This window comes from Mauremys mutica, chromosome 10, assembly GCF_020497125.1.
Source record: "Mauremys mutica isolate MM-2020 ecotype Southern chromosome 10, ASM2049712v1, whole genome shotgun sequence".
NCBI lineage: Eukaryota > Metazoa > Chordata > Testudines > Geoemydidae > Mauremys > Mauremys mutica.
In genome coordinates this window covers 2,813,019-2,829,671 of record NC_059081.1, presented here as the reverse complement: position 1 = coordinate 2,829,671, position 16,653 = coordinate 2,813,019, and the positions used below count along the sequence as shown (strand labels likewise).

Here is a 16,653-nt window from a genome sequence, read left to right as displayed (position 1 = left end):
TCCTGCTCCCCCTGCATGAGTGGGGGGGCAGCGGGATACCGACCTAGCGGGAAGGGATACGAGGAGGTGGAGGGGACAGACACTAGCGCTCCCCACAGCCCCTCGGGGAAATGCTGTTAAAGGGGGGGGCAGGCCCCTGTGCCCGGTGGGGGGCCCTGGGTAGCTGTCTGCACCCCAGGCAGCATGGACGGGGGGGTTGCTCAGCAGTGGGAGAAAGTTGGGGTGCCAGTGGAAGCCAGGGAGGGTTTTAGCATCGGACGGGGGAGGGGAAGGGTTGGGTGTTTGTCGCTAGGGCTCTGGTTGGGGGTGTGGGCTCTGGGGTGGGGCCAGAAATGAGGGGTTCAGGGTGCGGGAGGAGGCTCTGGGCTGGGGCAGGGGGTTGGGATGCGGGTGGGGTGAGGGCTCCGGCTGGGGGTGCAGGCTCTGATGTAGGGCCAGGGAGGAGGGGGTTGGGGTGTAGGAGGATGCTCCGGGCTGGGACCGAGGGGTTCGGAGGGAGGAGGGGGATCAGGGCTGGGACAGGGGGTTGGGGTGCTGGGTAGGGTGCGGGCTCTGGGGTGGGGACACGGATGAAGGGGTTGGGGTGCAGGAGGGGTGCTGGGTGGGGTGAGGGCTCTGGCTGGGGGTGTGGGCTCTGGGGTGGGCCTGGGGATGAGGGGTTTGGGGTGTAGGAAGCTGCTCCAGGCTGGGACTGCAGGGTTCAGAGGTGGGAGGGGGATCAGGGCTGGGGCAGGGTGTTGGGGTGCGAGAGGGGGTCAGGAGTGCAGGGTCCGGGCAGCACTTACCTCAAGCAGCTCCCAGAAGCAGCATCATGTCCACTCCAGCTCCTATGCAGAGGCGCGGCCAGGCAGCTCTGCATGCCCCATCCAAAGGCACTGCCCCTGCAGCTCCCGTTGGCCACAGCTTCCGGCCAATGGGAGCTGCAGAGCCGGCGCTTGGGGCGGGGGCAGCGTGCGGAGCCCCCCAGGTGTCCCTACACGTAGGGGCTGGAGAGGGGACATGCCACCGCTTCCTGGGAGCCGCGCGGTGGAGAGGCTAACCGGGGGAGCCGCGGGCACCAGCGGGTGGAGGGGGATGGGCCCTTTGCAGTGTGGGGCAAAATCTGAGCTGTACAGGGATCACAGCGGGGGGGGTGGGGGTGGGGGGCTCGGATGGGGGAGGGGCACCCGGCGGGGGAGCTGACAGTCTCCCTCCTGCAGGGATCACGGGGGGGGGGGGGCTCGGCTGGGGGGGGCTGACAGTCTCCCTCCTGCAGGGATCACAGCAGGGGTGTGGGGAGCTCGGCTGGGGGAGGGGTCCTGGCGGGGGGGCTGACAGTCTCTCTCGTGCAGGGATCACAGAGGCGGGGGGGTGGGGGGCTCGGCTGGGGGGAACTGACAGTCTCTCTCCCACAGGGATCACAGAGGCGGGGGGGTGGGGGGCTCGGCTGGGGGAGGGGTCCTGGCGGGGGGGCTGACAGTCTCTCTCCCGCAGGGATCACAGAGGCGGGGGGGTGGGGGGCTCGGCTGGGGGGAGCTGACAGTCTCTCTCCCACAGGGATCACAGTGGGGGGCTCGGCTGGGGGAGGGGTCCTGGCAGGGGGGCTGACAGTCTCTCTCCCACAGGGATCACAGAGGCTAGGGGGTGGGGGGCTCGGCTGAGGGGAACTGACAGTCTCTCTCCCGCAGGGATCACAGCGGCGGTGAGGGGGGCTCGGCTGGGGGTGGGGGGCTCGGCTGGGGGGAGCTGACAGTCTCTCTCCCGCAGGGATCACAGCGGGGGGGTGGGGGGCTCGGCTGGGGGAGGGGTCCTGGCGGGGGGGCTGACAGTCTCTCTCCCACAGGGATCACAGAGGCGGGGGGGTGGGGGGCTCGGCTGGGGGGGGCTGACAGTCTCTCTCCCGCAGGGATCACAGTGGGGGGCTCGGCTGGGGGAGGGGTCCTGGCAGGGGGGCTGACAGTCTCTCTCCCACAGGGATCACAGCGGGGGTGTGGGGGGCTCGGCTGGGGGAGGGGTCCTGGCGGGGGGGCTGACAGTCTCTCTCGTGCAGGGATCACAGGGGTGGGGGGCTCGGCTGGGGGAGGGGTCCTGGCGGGGGGGCTGACAGTCTCTCGTGCAGGGATCACAGCTGGGGTGTGGGGGGCTCGGCTGGGGGTGGGGGGCTCGGCTGGGGGGAGCTGACAGTCTCTCTCCCGCAGGGATCACAGCGGGGGGAACGTGGCGCTGAGGCGGCTTCACGGCTCCTGCAGGGTGTACGGCAGTGCCTGCGATGCCATCCCTGAGCTCACCAAGTAAGCGGTGCTGGGTCCCTCGCTGGGGACTGGAGGGGGACCCAGGCCTCCCCTGCCCTCTAGGGCGAGCGGGCAGCCCGGTCTCCATGCCCGGCTCCGTCGCCGCCTTCTCTCCTGCGTCTGCCCCTCGTGACGGTGACGGGGCCACGCGTCCCCTGGGAGCTGGGCTGAGCCCTGCCCAGCTCGTGTCACGTGTGGGCCGATCTGCGGCCAGCGCACGGATGGTCACTGCTGGCCTAGCCTTGGCGGCTGATGCCTGTCCGCAGGGCGGGCCAGGGGCTGGGACGCCCCCCCTGAATCCCTGCCCCGGTCGGGATCAGCGGGGGCCGCCCGGCTCCAGAATCCAGAGCAATCGCTCTGCTGGCGGAGTCTCCCCCCGGGGCCCTAACAGCCTCTCCTGCCCCCCGCGCAGCCCCCTCTCGGATAAGGAGACCGTCGCCGTGGGGCAGCTGCGCTTCAGGGCTCTCCTCACCCCGGGGCACACCGTGGGGCACATGGTCTACGTGCTGGACGGGAAGCCCTTCGAGGGGCCGGCCTGCCTCTTCTCCGGAGACCTGCTCTTCCTCTCAGGCTGCGGTGAGCTGGCTCCTTGGGTCTGTCTGTCGTATCTGCCCCGCGGGGGGGAGGCACAGCTGGCGGGGGGGGTCGGGCCCCCCTGCTCCCTCCCTTCACTCTTCAGGATGAACGAGATGCAGCTGGCACGAGCTTGGGCTTCCCTAAGCTGCCCTGTTCCTCCCCAGAGGGGGCTGCATTTTACTGTTGGGGGAAGGGAGGGGCGGGGGCATAGTTTTTGTCAGGGACTAACAGCCTCACCAATCAGCCCTCGGTTGCTCTTCGGTTCCTTCCCCCGACCTCCCTCAGCCCCACCCCACTCGGGATAGTGGGGCCTGCGCCCGGTTGGCAGCATCGGGGGCAGAACTCGGGTCCTCCAGCTCCAGAGGCGCCTCCCTCTGCCCCTGGATCGCGGGGGGCGCTCCCCCTCCGCAGCAGCAGTAATGAGTCCGTTATCCTCCGGGGGCTAAGGCCGCTCAGAGGTGTGAGGGGGTGGGGCGGTTTGGGCACTGCTGGCGTGGTGGTGGGTGGGGGCTGCAAGACCCCGTCAACACCCCACTTGGGGGAGGGGCGCGCGAAACAGCTCCTCTTGCGGGGAGGGGGGTGGCACTTTGCCTGCTGCCCCAGCGACCCAGGGAGGAGGGAGCCCTGCGGGGCGTGGGGCTCATAGAGTGTGGGGACCGCGACCCCCTCCCTGGTAACACGCCCCCCCCCCCCCCATGGTCTTGCAGGGCGGATATTCGAGGGGACGCCGGAAACCATGCTGGCCTCGCTGGACACAGCTGCGGACCTGGCAGAGGACACGCTGCTCTGGCCAGGTGAGCACCCCCTGCCAGGCAGCAGGCTCGAGGGGGGGGGTTGTGGGGCAGGGAAACGGGGGGGAGCAGAGGCTGGGGAAATCCCCCGATCTCCATGTCCCGCTGCACAGGGGCCGAGCTGCAGGGGTAGGTAGGGGCGCAGCCTGGATTTCAGAGCCACGAGTCTGGGGGGCCTCAGCCCCGCTGTGGGAGACGAGGGGGGGGGTCGCTGACCCAGATCTGCAAGGAGGGGAAGGAATCCCTGCTCCTGGGCCGGTGCCGACATGGAGCCAGAGCCCGGCTGGGTCTCACCCGTGAGCCTGTCTGCGTCCGCAGCTGAGGAGCAAGGCTGCGGTAGACGCGGGAGGGGGGCTGCTGGGTGGGACGGAGGGCAGTGCCCCTCTCACTTGTTCGATGCGTGTGTGGAATGAATGGTGGTGTGTGCACCCATGTGGAGGTGACGTGTGACACGACCCTGTGTGACCCATCACCTCCATATCCGTGCACAGAACAACATTCATGGGGGGGTGGGAGGGGGCTCAGCGCTGGGGCAGAGGGTTGGGGTGCGTGGGGGGATACGGGCTCTGGGGTGGGGCTAGGGATGAGGGGTTTGAGGTGTGAGGGGGCTCAGGGTTGGGGGAGAGTTGGGGTGCCGGAGAGGGATGCAGGCTCGGGTGGGTGGGGCTGGGGGTTTGGGGTGCGGGTGGCAGCTCAAGGCTGGGGTGTGTGTGGGGGTGGGCTCTGGAGTGGGGCTGGGGATGAGGGTTTTGGGGTGTAGCAAGGGCTCAGGGTTGGGGTGCCAGGGGGATGTGGGCTCAGGTGGGGCTGGGGCTGGGGGTTTGGAGTGCGGGTGGCAGCTCAAGGCTGGGGTGTGTGTGGGGGTGGGCTCTGGAGTGGGGCTGGGGATGAGAGGGTTGGGGTGCCGGGGGGGCTCAGGGTTGGGGTGCCGGGGGGGATGTGGGCTCAGGTGGGGCTGGGGCTGGGGGTTTGGAGTGCGGGTGGCAGCTCAAGGCTGGGGTGTGGGGGGGGGGCTCTGGGGTGAGATGAGGGGTTTGGAGTGCAGGCTACCCCAGGGCTGCAGTGGGGAGAGAGGACTCCCCCCAGCCCTCTCTCGCCGCAGCAGCTCGGGGCTGGAGGAGAGGCACCTCCGGCAGGCCTGGGCCGAGCCAAGGGTGGGGCCCCTCTCCCCCGGCCGTGGCAAATCTGGGGCAGGTCCATGCTGGAGCCGGCAGGGAGGGGCGCCTCTCCCCGCCACAGCCCTGAGCCCCCGCGCGGCCGCGCAGCTTAGAGGGACTTAGGTTGAGGGGCGTCGCTGCAGATGCTGCCGCAGTCTCACCTCCCTGCTCTGTCCAGAGATCTGGTTTCCTTGGCTCCGTGGACCTCACCCGTCTCTAGCCGACCTGCCGGCCCCTTGCCTGCCCCTCCCAGCCGCCCTAGCGGGCAGCAGGTGATGTTCCCATAGGGCAGAAGCCCGGAGAGGGGCCGGCACAGATGGGGAGAGAGCCCAGGCCAGGCGGCCTGGCTCCCTACCGGGTGCTTGGCTTGCCAGTCCGTGCTCTTAACCGGAGCCCCAGCCCATGCCAGCCCCTCTCCCGTTCACTGCCCTCTCTCCCCCAGGACACGAGTATGCCCTGGACTGCCTGATGTTTGCCAGCCTGCTGGAGCAGGCCAACCCCGTGCTGGAGCAGAAGCTGCAGTGGGTGAATCAGCAGCGGCTGGAGAAGAGGAGCACGGTGAGTATCGGTGGGGGAGGGCTCCCGGGCCTTGGCATCCGGCGCAGATGCCACTCGCGCGGGGCCCAGTTCCTCTTTCCTGCTTCTCCCCCCCCCACCACCCCACGCTGGGGCTGGGGAACATCTGGCCGGAAGTCGTGCCGCTCCCCCTGCTGCTCGGATCCAGCCGCTTCCTAGCCTGGCAGCGGGGGGAGGGGGCACAGGCTGGTTTGAATTCACACGCGCCCCGCAGGAACCCAGGGGGCATCGGGTGCTGGGCCAAGGCCAGGAGACTGGCTGGCTGGGTATATTAATCCGTCACCTCGCAGCTGGCAGCCTGGAAAATCCAGCATTCGAAGGTTACGCTTGGCAGGGGGCTGGGTCCCTGCCTCATTCCCCGAAGGCCCCCCACCCACAAGCTGCTCCCCATGCAGCTGCAGCTCGCTGGATTGCCAGAACCCCTGGGGCACAGGCCCCAGCAGTGTCCGCTCCCTCGGCACCCCTAAACACCCTCCCTGCACCCCATTAATGTGTCTTGACCCTGCCCTGTCGGGGCCCACTGTTGGGGCAGAGAGTCTCGGCCTGAGTAATTCCATTCCACCTGCCTAAATTCCCCTCGCAGCGTTTCATCTGGACTTGGGGTCTGTCTTGGTTCCCATCCTAACCCAGCTGGAGCATGCTGCTGCTATCAATGGCTGCCAGACTCCACCCCAGAGGCAGCCGCATTTCAGGAATCACCTGGCACAATGGAGTGCTGGGGGTTACCACAATCCAGATAGTAAAGGAAAATAGCTTTGAAACTGGTGTAGAGGAGCCGGTCTCTGGGAAAAGGAGCTGGAGAAGTTATGGATTTGGGATGCAAACGGGCTGGGCTCAGCGCAGGCTCCGTGGGGATTAGAACACGCAGGGTGCATTGCTGGGATCTGTGGTCTCAACGGGCTGCGGCTCCTCGCGGGGCGCGTCGGTGGCCGCGGGCCGCTCTGCGCGTGCTGACCTGGCCCCGTCTCTCCCCGCCCCAGTGCCCCTCCACCATCGGCGAGGAGAAGGAATACAACCCGTTCCTGCGGACCCACTGCCGGGAGCTGCACCGGGCCCTGCGGCTGCAGCGGCTGAGCGGCGAGGACTGGGACAGCTTCCGGGCGCGGGTGCTGAAGGAGGTGCGGCACCGCAAGGACCGTTACAAAGCCAACTAGCCCCCTGGCAGGGCGGCGGGCGGGGGGGCTCTGCCCCGTGAGCAGCCTCCCAAAGGAGGGCGACCGTCCCTGTTGGGGTGGGGAGCGTCTGGCTGGGAACGGGTCTCACCCCCCCTCATGGCGATGGGGCGGATTAGTGGATAAAGACGGGTTCAGGTGGGATCCCCCCACCCCCCACCCTGCTGGCACAAGAGGGCTCGTCTCCAAACAAAGTGGATCCTTGCTGGTGGAAAGAAGAAGGGGGGGGGGTTAAAATCCAGGATGACCCCCCCCCACACTCCCCAAACCCATCCCCAGGAGGCATCTGACTCCACATGGTGCCAGTGGTGACCTTCAATTGCTGCTGGCTGCTCGGGATGAATTCCCCCACCCCCCACCCCTAAGATAGGGGGCAGGGAGTGGGGGGTTGGCGAGGTGCCTGGAAAAGCTTTTCCAGGGAGCAGGGCTGTTACTGTTTCTCTCGGGGACTGGACTTTGGCTGGTGGTGCGGCTCCGGGGGTTGTCTCTATGATACAGGCCCGCAGATCCCATTACACAGTGCCCGGTCCTGAGCCCAGCTGGGCGCCCCGGCGTGTGGGGAGCGGTGCTGCCCGGGGTGGCATCGGGGGCAGCGCCACGAGTGCTGTGTCGGTTCTTTCCTCTGCGTCCTGTCCCAGCCGGCCCGTTTGTGGGGCACCGCTGACTCCTCCGTGAGCACACGCCCACCCCCCCGCGCTGGCTGGGAGAGACCAGGACGAACCACCACAAAAGCACCAGCCGGGGGCGCCACTGCACGGAACCCAGCTCCGATAGTGGACGGGACCCCCCCGGCGCTGAACGTTCCTCCCCCCTGCGGCATGGGGACGGGTGCAGCTGCGCCGGCAGGGATCGAGGATGAAGCTGTGCTGTTGGCCGGCCGGTGGCTTCCCTTCAGGTCTCTGTTAACTTTGGTGATTGTTCCCTGATTGAAGCAAGACCTGCTCCATGCAGCTGGGGTGCAGGGAGTGTGTGGGGGGGGGGAATGTGTGTGTGGGCGGGGGGTTAGGTCCTAAAGGATTTTCAGGTCTCCACTCCAAGCACTAGGATCCTATGAGTTTATAGCTTAGGTCTCCAGCCTGGGGATGGTTCTACATCCGCCCCCTTTGCTCTGGAGGTCGTTGGGGGCTGGGAGAAACAGACCCGGCCTGCTTCCTCCCCCTGACTGCGCCTGTTTGCCCTTCTCGGCAGACGAGAACGCGGGGGTGTCCCTCCCCATTGGAAAGGCAGCGAATTTTAAACCCCCCCATGCGGAAACCTTGAACCTGTGAAATTCACTGCCGGGAGATCGCCGTGGAACCAAGAGCTTAGCAGGATGGATGGCCAAGGGTCAGCCGTTTCTGGGGCCGAGAACAGCCCCAATTACACGGGGTAGGGTGCAAAGGAGGGGCACAGCGCCCGGTATCTCAGGCCGTGAGCCAACCCCAAGCTTCCAGGGTTAGGGGTGGGACTAGATACCCCCTGAGGTCTCTTCCAACCCCGATATTCTATGATTCTAAGTGCTTCCATCTTCTGAAGCAGCTGGTCCTGGTGCCTGTTAGAGACAGGAGGATACCGGGCTTGGGCAACCAGAGCGGAAACTAGTGTGGACCCACTGTTGGGGTGAAGTCGTGGGCCCGTCGGGAGTCTGTTGCCATTGGCTTCGGTAGGGCCAGGCCTCTTTGGTCCCCTTGTTTATGATGGACCCCAAAAAGGGATCCGTCTAGGAAACCAAACTTCTTCAGAGGGGAAGGGCCAGAAAAGAACCAAGGGAATCTAACCCGCGATGTTCTGATCTATAAATGTCTGACCCTGTATTGAACCTGTGAAGCTCTTGCTCTCGATGCTGTCTTGTGGCAATGAGTTCCACCGGCTACAGAGATCCAAGGAAATTCTCTTTCGCACAATGCACCGGGTTACGTTTGCTGCCCTTCACTCTCAATGAACACTATGTATAAGCGGATGCACAAGGGTTTTGTAGGATCGGAGGCTGTTCAACAAATGGGTGGTGCGGGGGGTGAATTCTCCCATCATCCAGGGACCAAAGAGCACCCCCCGCTCAGCATTTGGATAGACAGGCCCGAGGCCTAGTTATAAACAGCCTTGTCCCCACGGAGGCTGCAGCGGGGGATAAATGTTTGCAGACCCAGACTTTGAAGTGGGCAGGGCAGGATGGAGGCTGGTTGGTTGCAGGGGGTGTTTCTTTGGAGAGGGGCTGGAAAAGGGGGGCATAAGATGGATTTAGAGGGTTGAACTGACCTGGTTACTTTGCAAAGCTCCTGTGTCCACACTCGTGTGTGTGTGTGTGTGTGTGTGTGCGCGCAGCCACGGAACTGTGACACTGGCGTGTGCGCGATACACAATCCCTGGGAGAAGCGGCTGCCCCCTGGGTGGGGCCGGGGATGCTGCAGCCTTGACCTGAACAATGAAGGGGCTCCTGGGTCTCTGTCCCGCTGCTGCAGTCTCAGGCCTCCCCTTCGGCCATCCTGTCTCGCTGTTACGGCCCAGAGGGGGATGAAACAGCCGGGCTGGATGGGAGTGGGGCATTCCCGGCCTCTGCTCTGCGCTACAGGGAGGGCCACATCTCCAGTGGCTCTGGGTTTGAGGAGGAGCCCAGCCCAGCCTCGGATCGGAAGGTCCTAGATACGCTCCACGGCACAGTAGGGGCTGGAGAGGTAACGCCAGCGGGTGAGGGGACAGGACGTTTGGAGCTTGGAGGTTCTTGTTAATGTCAAATGTTACCAATCGCTCACTTTGCCTGTCTGCCGGAGGGGAGGCAGCTAAGTCAGGTGAGTGGAGGGCAGAGAGCCAGGACTCCTGGGTTCTACTCCTGGCTCTGGGAGCAGAGTGGGGTCTAATGGTTAGAGGGGTTGGGGGATCGGGAGCCAGGACTCCTGGGTTCTACTCCTGGCTCTGGGAGCGGAGTGGGGTCTAGTAGTTAGAGGGGTTGGGGGACCGGGAGCCAGGACTCCTGGGTTCTATTCCTGGCTTTACCGTTGATTCTCTGTTGGGTTAGTCACTTCCCACTTCAGTACCTCAGTCTCCCCCCCTCGCCCCGAAATCACGATTCTACTGCCCAGTTTCCCAGGGACGTCACGCGTTCGTGACTCTGTGTGAAGGGTTTTGGAGACGTAAAAGCCCTACACGCTGTAAGCACTAAGTGGAGCTGGGTCAGGATGTGGGTTTCTCCAGGGGGTTCTGGTGACTCTACCTTGGCTCTCAGGGTTTATATTGTTACCAAAACTCCCTTGATTAAAAAAGCAGCCGCATCGGGCAGGAAAACGTGGTCTAGTGGCTAGAGCTCAGGACATCGGGGTTCCATTCCCAGCTCCTGCTGGCTGACCTTGGACAGGTCGCAGCACTGTGTGCCTCAGTTTCCCCATGTGTGAAATGGGGCGAATACCTGCCTGACTGTGGTTGTGGGGGGCTCCCTGTTGTCTGTAAGGCACCCAGAGGCTGGGCAGGGCTGCAGAAGCGCAGCGTTAGAGATGATACACTAGGTCGGGATTTATTCCGTCTGTTTTTCCCCCCCCTCCCTTTCTCTTACCGTTGGAAATAGATGGCTACAAACGATTCCAAACGGTGAGGCTTTAGCTGAGCCAGGCAGCACTGGAGGCAGTGGGTGTGGAGTAGGGCGCTCGGAGATGGGCTGGGAGCATGAAGCCTCTTGTATTCAGTGTTCTGTGTTCGCTGTGGATTGTAAAAATGCCAATAAATCAACTCTTCCGTTTTACTGGTTTTTAGTGCGATGGGCCGGTCGAGAGACAGAGAACTTTGTGCTCGTGACAGCGAGGGATTGACAGCGCCGGCGTAAAGCAGGCCCGGCCCGGGAAACCTCCCGGCACAGCTGTGCCAATGCATCTCAGCGCCAGACCCCAGCCTGCGCCGGCTGTTCGTGTCACGGGTTCCCTGCTAGTGCCCCTTGAGCCTGGTCTGCAGAGCCACTCAGTCCTAACCTGGGCATCTCCGTTACCCTCATCTGCCTCTCCCGCCGGGAGGCGGCCAGTCATGCTGAAGTGGAGTGGGGGGAGCGGGGGGGTCCTATGGACAGACTCCCCGTTGGGATGATCCCGTCAAGTTGAACAGAGGAACTGAGCAGAGAATTGCAGCCCATGCTCTCGAATTCTGTGGAGTGGGAGGGACAGCTCGGTGGTTTGAGCACCGGCCTGCTAAACCCAGGGCTGTGAGTTCAATCCCTGAGGGGCCATTTAGGGATCTGGGGCAAAAATCTGTCTGGGGATTGGTCCTGCTTGGAGCAGGGGGTTGGACTAGATACCTCCTGAGGTCCCTTCCAGCCCTGCTAGTCTATGAGCCAGGCTCTGGCCTAGGCTCTAGGACTGCAGCCTACCTTCTAGCCCGTTAGCATCAAGCGGGGGTGGGTTGCTAGTGCTCTGCTCCGTGCAGAGAGGCAGGGCCAGGAATGAGCCAGGCAGACCGGCCTCCCCAATCCCATGGGGGCTGAGGGAAACTGACACCCCCTCTCCCCCCCCCCGCCACCCTCGCTGGATCTGTGCAGTGGACCCGGGACCTTCGCCTTCCGTGGCTGTTTAAAATCCAGCCCCTTTAACCGGCGTGAAATTCCATCCCCCGGGAACCTCAGCCAGGTAAATGGCCCCTGGATCCTGTCCAGACAACTCCCTGCCAGGTCCCAGTGGGGCTAGAGATATGGGGTTAGCTGCCCCCTCCTCCACTCCCAGGGGTCAGGCTCTGGGCTTCTGCCCTTTGGCCTGTAGCTGCCTGCGTGTATCTTCAATCCCAGGTGTGTCAGGCGGCCCCAGCCCCACCAGACCGGCGGATCTGACCCCGCAGAGTCTGCCTCTCCCGGTTAGCCCGGCGTGGGGGATCCCGCCTGTGGCACCACCTTTGTTGTGTTATTGCTTAAATGCCAGCAGGTAGAGACCTGCCCAAAGGTGAGCGCGGGGCTGGGTAGTGACGAGACAACGGGGATGGAGCAAATGAAGAAATGGGAGGGGTGGGACTAGGTGTGTGTAGACTGGAGAACGGAGATCACCCCCCCCCCCCCGCCGCCTCGCCAGGACCAGCTGCCCAGGCTCGGGGGGCATCCTGGCAGCGGTGAGGCTCGGGGGCTTTGGCGGAGAAGGCTGCGGCTGTCTGACGTGGTGGATGGCGTTTGTGCCATGCACAAGGGGCAGCTTGGGAGATGGCTGGAAGAGCTCATGGGAGAAGAGGACAAGGGGGCACTCGAGGCTGGCACGGGTGGCAGAGCAGAGGCCCGAGGATAGCGTAGCTGATGGGTGTGGCAGGGGACTGTCATGCAGGGCCTCGGAGAGGCAGCAAGTTGTAGCTGATGCGATGGAGAAGGGGGAGCAGCGGGAAAGGGGGTCTCGACAGCGTGTTGCATGGATTTGGGGCTGAGGGTGGGGCTGAGGGTGCAGCAGCCAAGCCCCCCTATTCCCCGGTGTCGGAGGTTCCCGGCAGTTGCAAGGCTGGTGTTCCTCAGCTCTGGGCGAGGTGGGGATCTCAGGGCAGAGCGGAGGCAGGAGGCAGAGGCCTCTGAATTGGCTCTGCCTGGCATCACCACAGCTGGGGTAAACTTCGAACAATTGACTTGGCCTCGTGCAGCGCCTTGCGGGAGGAGGCATTGGGTTCCTCTCGGCCAAAAGCGGTGTATGTTCATCCACACAGCGCCCCCTAGCGCCCTGCTTGGGGTCAGCACAGACTCAGTGGGGAGGGTGCCCCCTGCTCAGCCCCACACATCCCTCCCTGGAGCACAGCCCCCACCCCGGTACCAGGCCGGGGTATTAGAATCATCACAGGCCTGGGGAGGAGAGCGCCCCCTGCTGACTCACAGGTCTCATTCGCTGCCCTGTACCCTGGGTTTTCCCCTGGGAGTCTCCCATCCCAGTACTGATCAGCCTGTCTGGTGGCGTCTCTTGCCGGTTGTTTACAGCATAATTGCGGCATCATGGAAATGTGGTTTTGTTTTTAATGGTGCTGAAGAAGCAACTCCCCTGTGTTAAGCTCCCCACCTGAATGTCTCCCTTGCAAAGGGGAACCATTGCCCTGAGCGCTGGGGAAGGAGTCCAGGTCTCCCCCCGGATGCTCCCTAAGGGTCGGGCCCTTGCAGGGTGTTGGCCGTGCTTGGCATAAGGGGGCCGAAAGGACCTGGCGCACTGAGCAGTGGAACAAAGGCAGTGGCCGGGCGGGACTGATGCATTGTATCCAGCGAGGAACAAAGGGTGCAGCCAGACATACGGGGGGGGGGGGGGGAGAGAGGGGTGGGCTCTATCCTGGGAAGCAGGGACTGAAAAGGACTTGGGGGTCGTGGTGGATAATCAGCTGAGCACAAGCTCCCAGGACAACGCCGTTGCCAGGGGGCCTGATGTGAGCCTGGGATGGATACCCGGGAAGCGCGAGTAGCAGGGAGGTTATTTTCTCTCTGGATTTGGCACTGGTGCGACTGCTGCTGGATCCTGCGTCCAGTTCTGGGGCCCCCAATTCCAGAAGGATGTAGATAAATACTGGAGGGGTCAGAGAAGAGCCACGAGAATCATTTAAAGGGCTGGAAAACCTGCCTGAGAGTGAGAGACTCCAAGGGACCCAGCTGTGTAGCTGACCAAAGGGAAGGTGAAGGGGAGCCTTGATCCCGGTCTGAAAGTACCGACCCGGGGAACAGATATTTGACAGTGGCCTCTCCCGTCTAGCAGAGGAAGGTCGAACACGATCCGACGGCTGGAAGTTGAAGCTGGACAAATTCAGACTGAAAATAAGGCATAAATGTTACCAGTGAGCGTAATTAACCAGCGGACCAATTCACTGCGGGAGGGGCATGGCGGATTTGCCGTCGCTGGCAGCTTTAGACAGATGTTCCAGTTCCGAAGGAACGATCTGGGGACAGGTCTCTCCGGGAGATCAGACTCGAGGATCCCAACGATTCCTGCTGGCCCTGGGATCTGTTATGTGGGTCCCTCCCTCCCTCCCATTCATGGGGAGCGACTTCCCCCTTGTGACGCTTCCCTCTCCCTGCAGCCTCCTTAGCCCCGGCTCCACTAGGGTGACTGCAGTGTGGACCGAGGCCGCTGTCTGCCTCCCCGGGGTGTCCCACAGGCTGAAGCTGGTCCCGGTGCTTTATTCAAAGGCCAACAATCTTCTGTTTTTCAAATGTCCTCCATGTAAGATTAAATTGTAACATGATTATTATAAAATTCAATCAAATTAGTAATTATTTGTTAATTAACTAGCAGAATAAGGAGCTAGACTATAAGTGACAACACATTTTTCCACCCCCCCCCCCTCCGCCCCCCAATGACACATCTCTGCGACCATTAGACTGTTTGGAAGTAGCAGGGATATGGCAAGGCAGCCAGCTGATTGCCCGGTGCTTTATACGGGTCAGTTGTAGGGTTCCTAACAAAGAAAATGCCCAGTAGAAATGGGGGTATGAGACTCGGCAGAGTTTGGGCCAGAAATGAAGCTTCAGCGTTGGCAGGGGCACACCCTTGTCTCTGGATAATGGCATTGTGGAGGCAGGGACGTGTCATTCGGGAGCCCCTGGAAGTGCTTCCTCACACAGAGCCGGTCAAAGCCCAGGGCCTTATTGGAATATTTTTAAAGATTTTTGCCTTTGAATGAGGAATTGAGAATCACAAATAACTGGGTCTAAGAACATAAGAGCAGCCAAACTGGGTCAGACCAAAGGTCCATCTAGCCCAGTATCCTGTCTTCTGAAAGTGCCCAGTGCCAGGTGCCCCAGAGGGAGCGAACAGAACAGGGAATCATCAAGTGATCCACCCCCTGTCGTCCACTCCCAACTTCTGGCAAACAGAGGCTACGACACCATCCCTGCCCAGCCTGGCTAATAGCCATTGATGGACCTGTCCTCCAGGAACTTCTCTAGTTCTTTTTTGAACCCTGTTCTAGTCTTGGCCTTCACAACATCCTCTGGCAAGGAGTTCCACAGGTTGACAGTGCACTGTGTGAAAAAAATACTCCCTTGTGTTTATTTTAAACCTGCTGCCTATTAATTTCATTGGATGACCCCTAACTCTTGTGTTATGTGAAGGGTTGAATAACACGTCCTTATTTACTTTCTCCACACCTGTCATTATTTTATAGATCTCTATCATATCCCCCCAAGTTGTCTCTTTTCCAAGCTGAAAAGTCCCCGTCTTATTAATCTCTCCTCATACGGCAGCTGTACTATACCCCTGATCATTTTTGTTGCCCTTTTTTAAACCTTTTCCCATTCCAATATATCTTTTTTGAGATGGGGCAACCACATCTGCACGCAGTATTCAAGGTGTGGGCCTACCATGGATTTATATAGCAGCATTATGATATTTTCTGTCTTATTATCTATCCCTTTCTAATGGTTCCTAACATTCAGTTTGCTTTTTTGACGGCTGCTGCACATTGAGTGGATGTTTTCAGAGAACTATCCACAGTGACTCCAAGATCTCTCTCTCTCAAGTGGTAACAGCTAATTTATTGACATCAGCGCCTGCCTCATCATCAGCCCTGAGCAAGGTGATGTCTTAGTTTTTTGCGAACACACCCTGAGTCATCTCCTCCGACTCCACCTACATCTGAGCTGGGAAGGAGTGGAGCATTCTGGGCCTGTGAGATAAATGCCACCAAACACAGTATAAAGGGAGGGAGAAATTTAAACTTCTGCATCTTAATCTCTCTTCCCACCCCCCAGCCCAGTGGTTCTCCTCCGTTCCTCATTTAGGACTGGCTGCTAGTTTACGGGTCAGGGAAGCCGAGGGGCACAGGGTGTTCACCAAGGAACTCTGGGCTGATTTGGGGGGCTGCAGGATGTTATGCAAAGTTGGCATAAGAACGACCATAGTGGGTCAGACCAATGGTCCATCCAGCCGATCCTGTCTTCTGCCAGTGGCCGGTGCCCAGTGCGAATGAACAGACCAGGCCATCATGGAGTGGTTAATGGTGCTTTAGAGGCACTTCGAGGGGAGACCTCGACCTGTATGCATGACACCTCATCTTCCTCCTCCGGGATCCTACGTGGTAGTGATGGGGAAAGCCTCTGAGATCGCTCACTCTGCATCTGCGATAGATCCAATATCTGTCTCCGCAGCTCCAGGGGAGCGGGGGGAACAGCCTGCGGGGAGCTGTAGGTGCCTGGGGCTCCCTGCTCAGAATTCGAAGGGAGCGTGGCTGTGACCTGTACTGTTGGGGAGGCAGCCCCGAGGTTCCTGGGGGCCCGGCAAGGGGGAATGTTGGCCCCCCTGCCACGGAGAGCGTGGGTCTCCTCCCGCTGAACTGGGAGCTAGAGGCAGGCAGGGGGCAATCGCAGGGCACTGGGGAATGCAGTGGGATTGCTGCGGAGTAGCACAAGGGGGCTCCTAACCCGAGGGACAAGGGAGGGAATGGCCAGGTGGTCTCCTGCGATCGAGTAGCCCCTGGTTACTGAGGCAAGAGCTGGGCTGTCCCTGGGGTTAGCCAACATAGCACCTGGATAGCGGGGGCTGAGCCATGCTGAGCTACCTGTCTGAGAGTATCTGGGCCTGCCTTGTTCTCTTCTGAACAGCAGGGACAGTCAGAGCTTCATGGGTGTCCACGTGGACAGAACTCCCACCCTAAAAGCACAGGAGGCCCCTGCCAGCTGAGCTGAAAGAGAATCTCCCTTAGCTGCCAGCAATAAGGGGCATAAGACACACAGTTGACCAGTTCTGATACCCACTTGGCAGAGGGTAGAGAACACACCACGCACATCACACCCATTGGTTTATGCAAAGCAATCCAAGTCACTAGGGAGGACTGGGTCGTGCACAAGCCAGGCCGGAGGTTGCAGGCGGGAGGGAATCCAGGCAGATCCCCCTGTGAACAAAGCGGGGGGCTCTGTAAGCCGTGGGAGTCCAGTGAAAACCAGGAGGCTGCGGGGGGCGGGGGGGGGCGTTTTGTGCCTGTCTGACCTGGGTGACTCCCCTGAGGTGAGATGCCTGAGGGAGGGGGCAGCTGCTGCTGCTGGGGTCAGGGGTGGGGGCCCGCTCGACGGTTCATATCCCCTCACTGCAGCCTCAGCCCCTCCCCAGCTCCGGGCCAGCCCCGCTCGCAGCCCCCTCGCCAGGGAAGGGGGGGGGCAGCCCAGCCCCCCTGCCCTGCAACCGCAGCACCCACCCCCCGCTGCGGGGTCCCCTACAAACCCCACCCC

General features: G+C 62.0%; 1 protein-coding gene across 5 annotated transcripts in view; it reads left to right on the top strand.

The window, feature by feature from the left end:
* Nucleotides 1-13,660, top strand: part of LOC123378518 (probable hydrolase PNKD) — a 42,461-nt gene extending 28,801 nt beyond the window's left edge. Inside the window, exons 5-10 of one of the 5 annotated variants that reach the window (XM_045032430.1) lie at nt 2,178-2,270; nt 2,683-2,846; nt 3,554-3,640; nt 5,237-5,352; nt 6,351-6,488; nt 13,187-13,660. In XM_045032430.1, coding sequence (XP_044888365.1) covers nt 2,178-2,270; nt 2,683-2,846; nt 3,554-3,640; nt 5,237-5,352; nt 6,351-6,488; nt 13,187-13,222 — 634 coding nt within the window. In that variant the 3' untranslated portion in view covers nt 13,223-13,660. The other 4 variants (XM_045032428.1, XM_045032431.1, XM_045032427.1 and 1 more) reach the window with 4 other exon arrangements.
* The last annotated feature ends 2,993 nt before the right edge of the window (nt 13,661-16,653 follow it).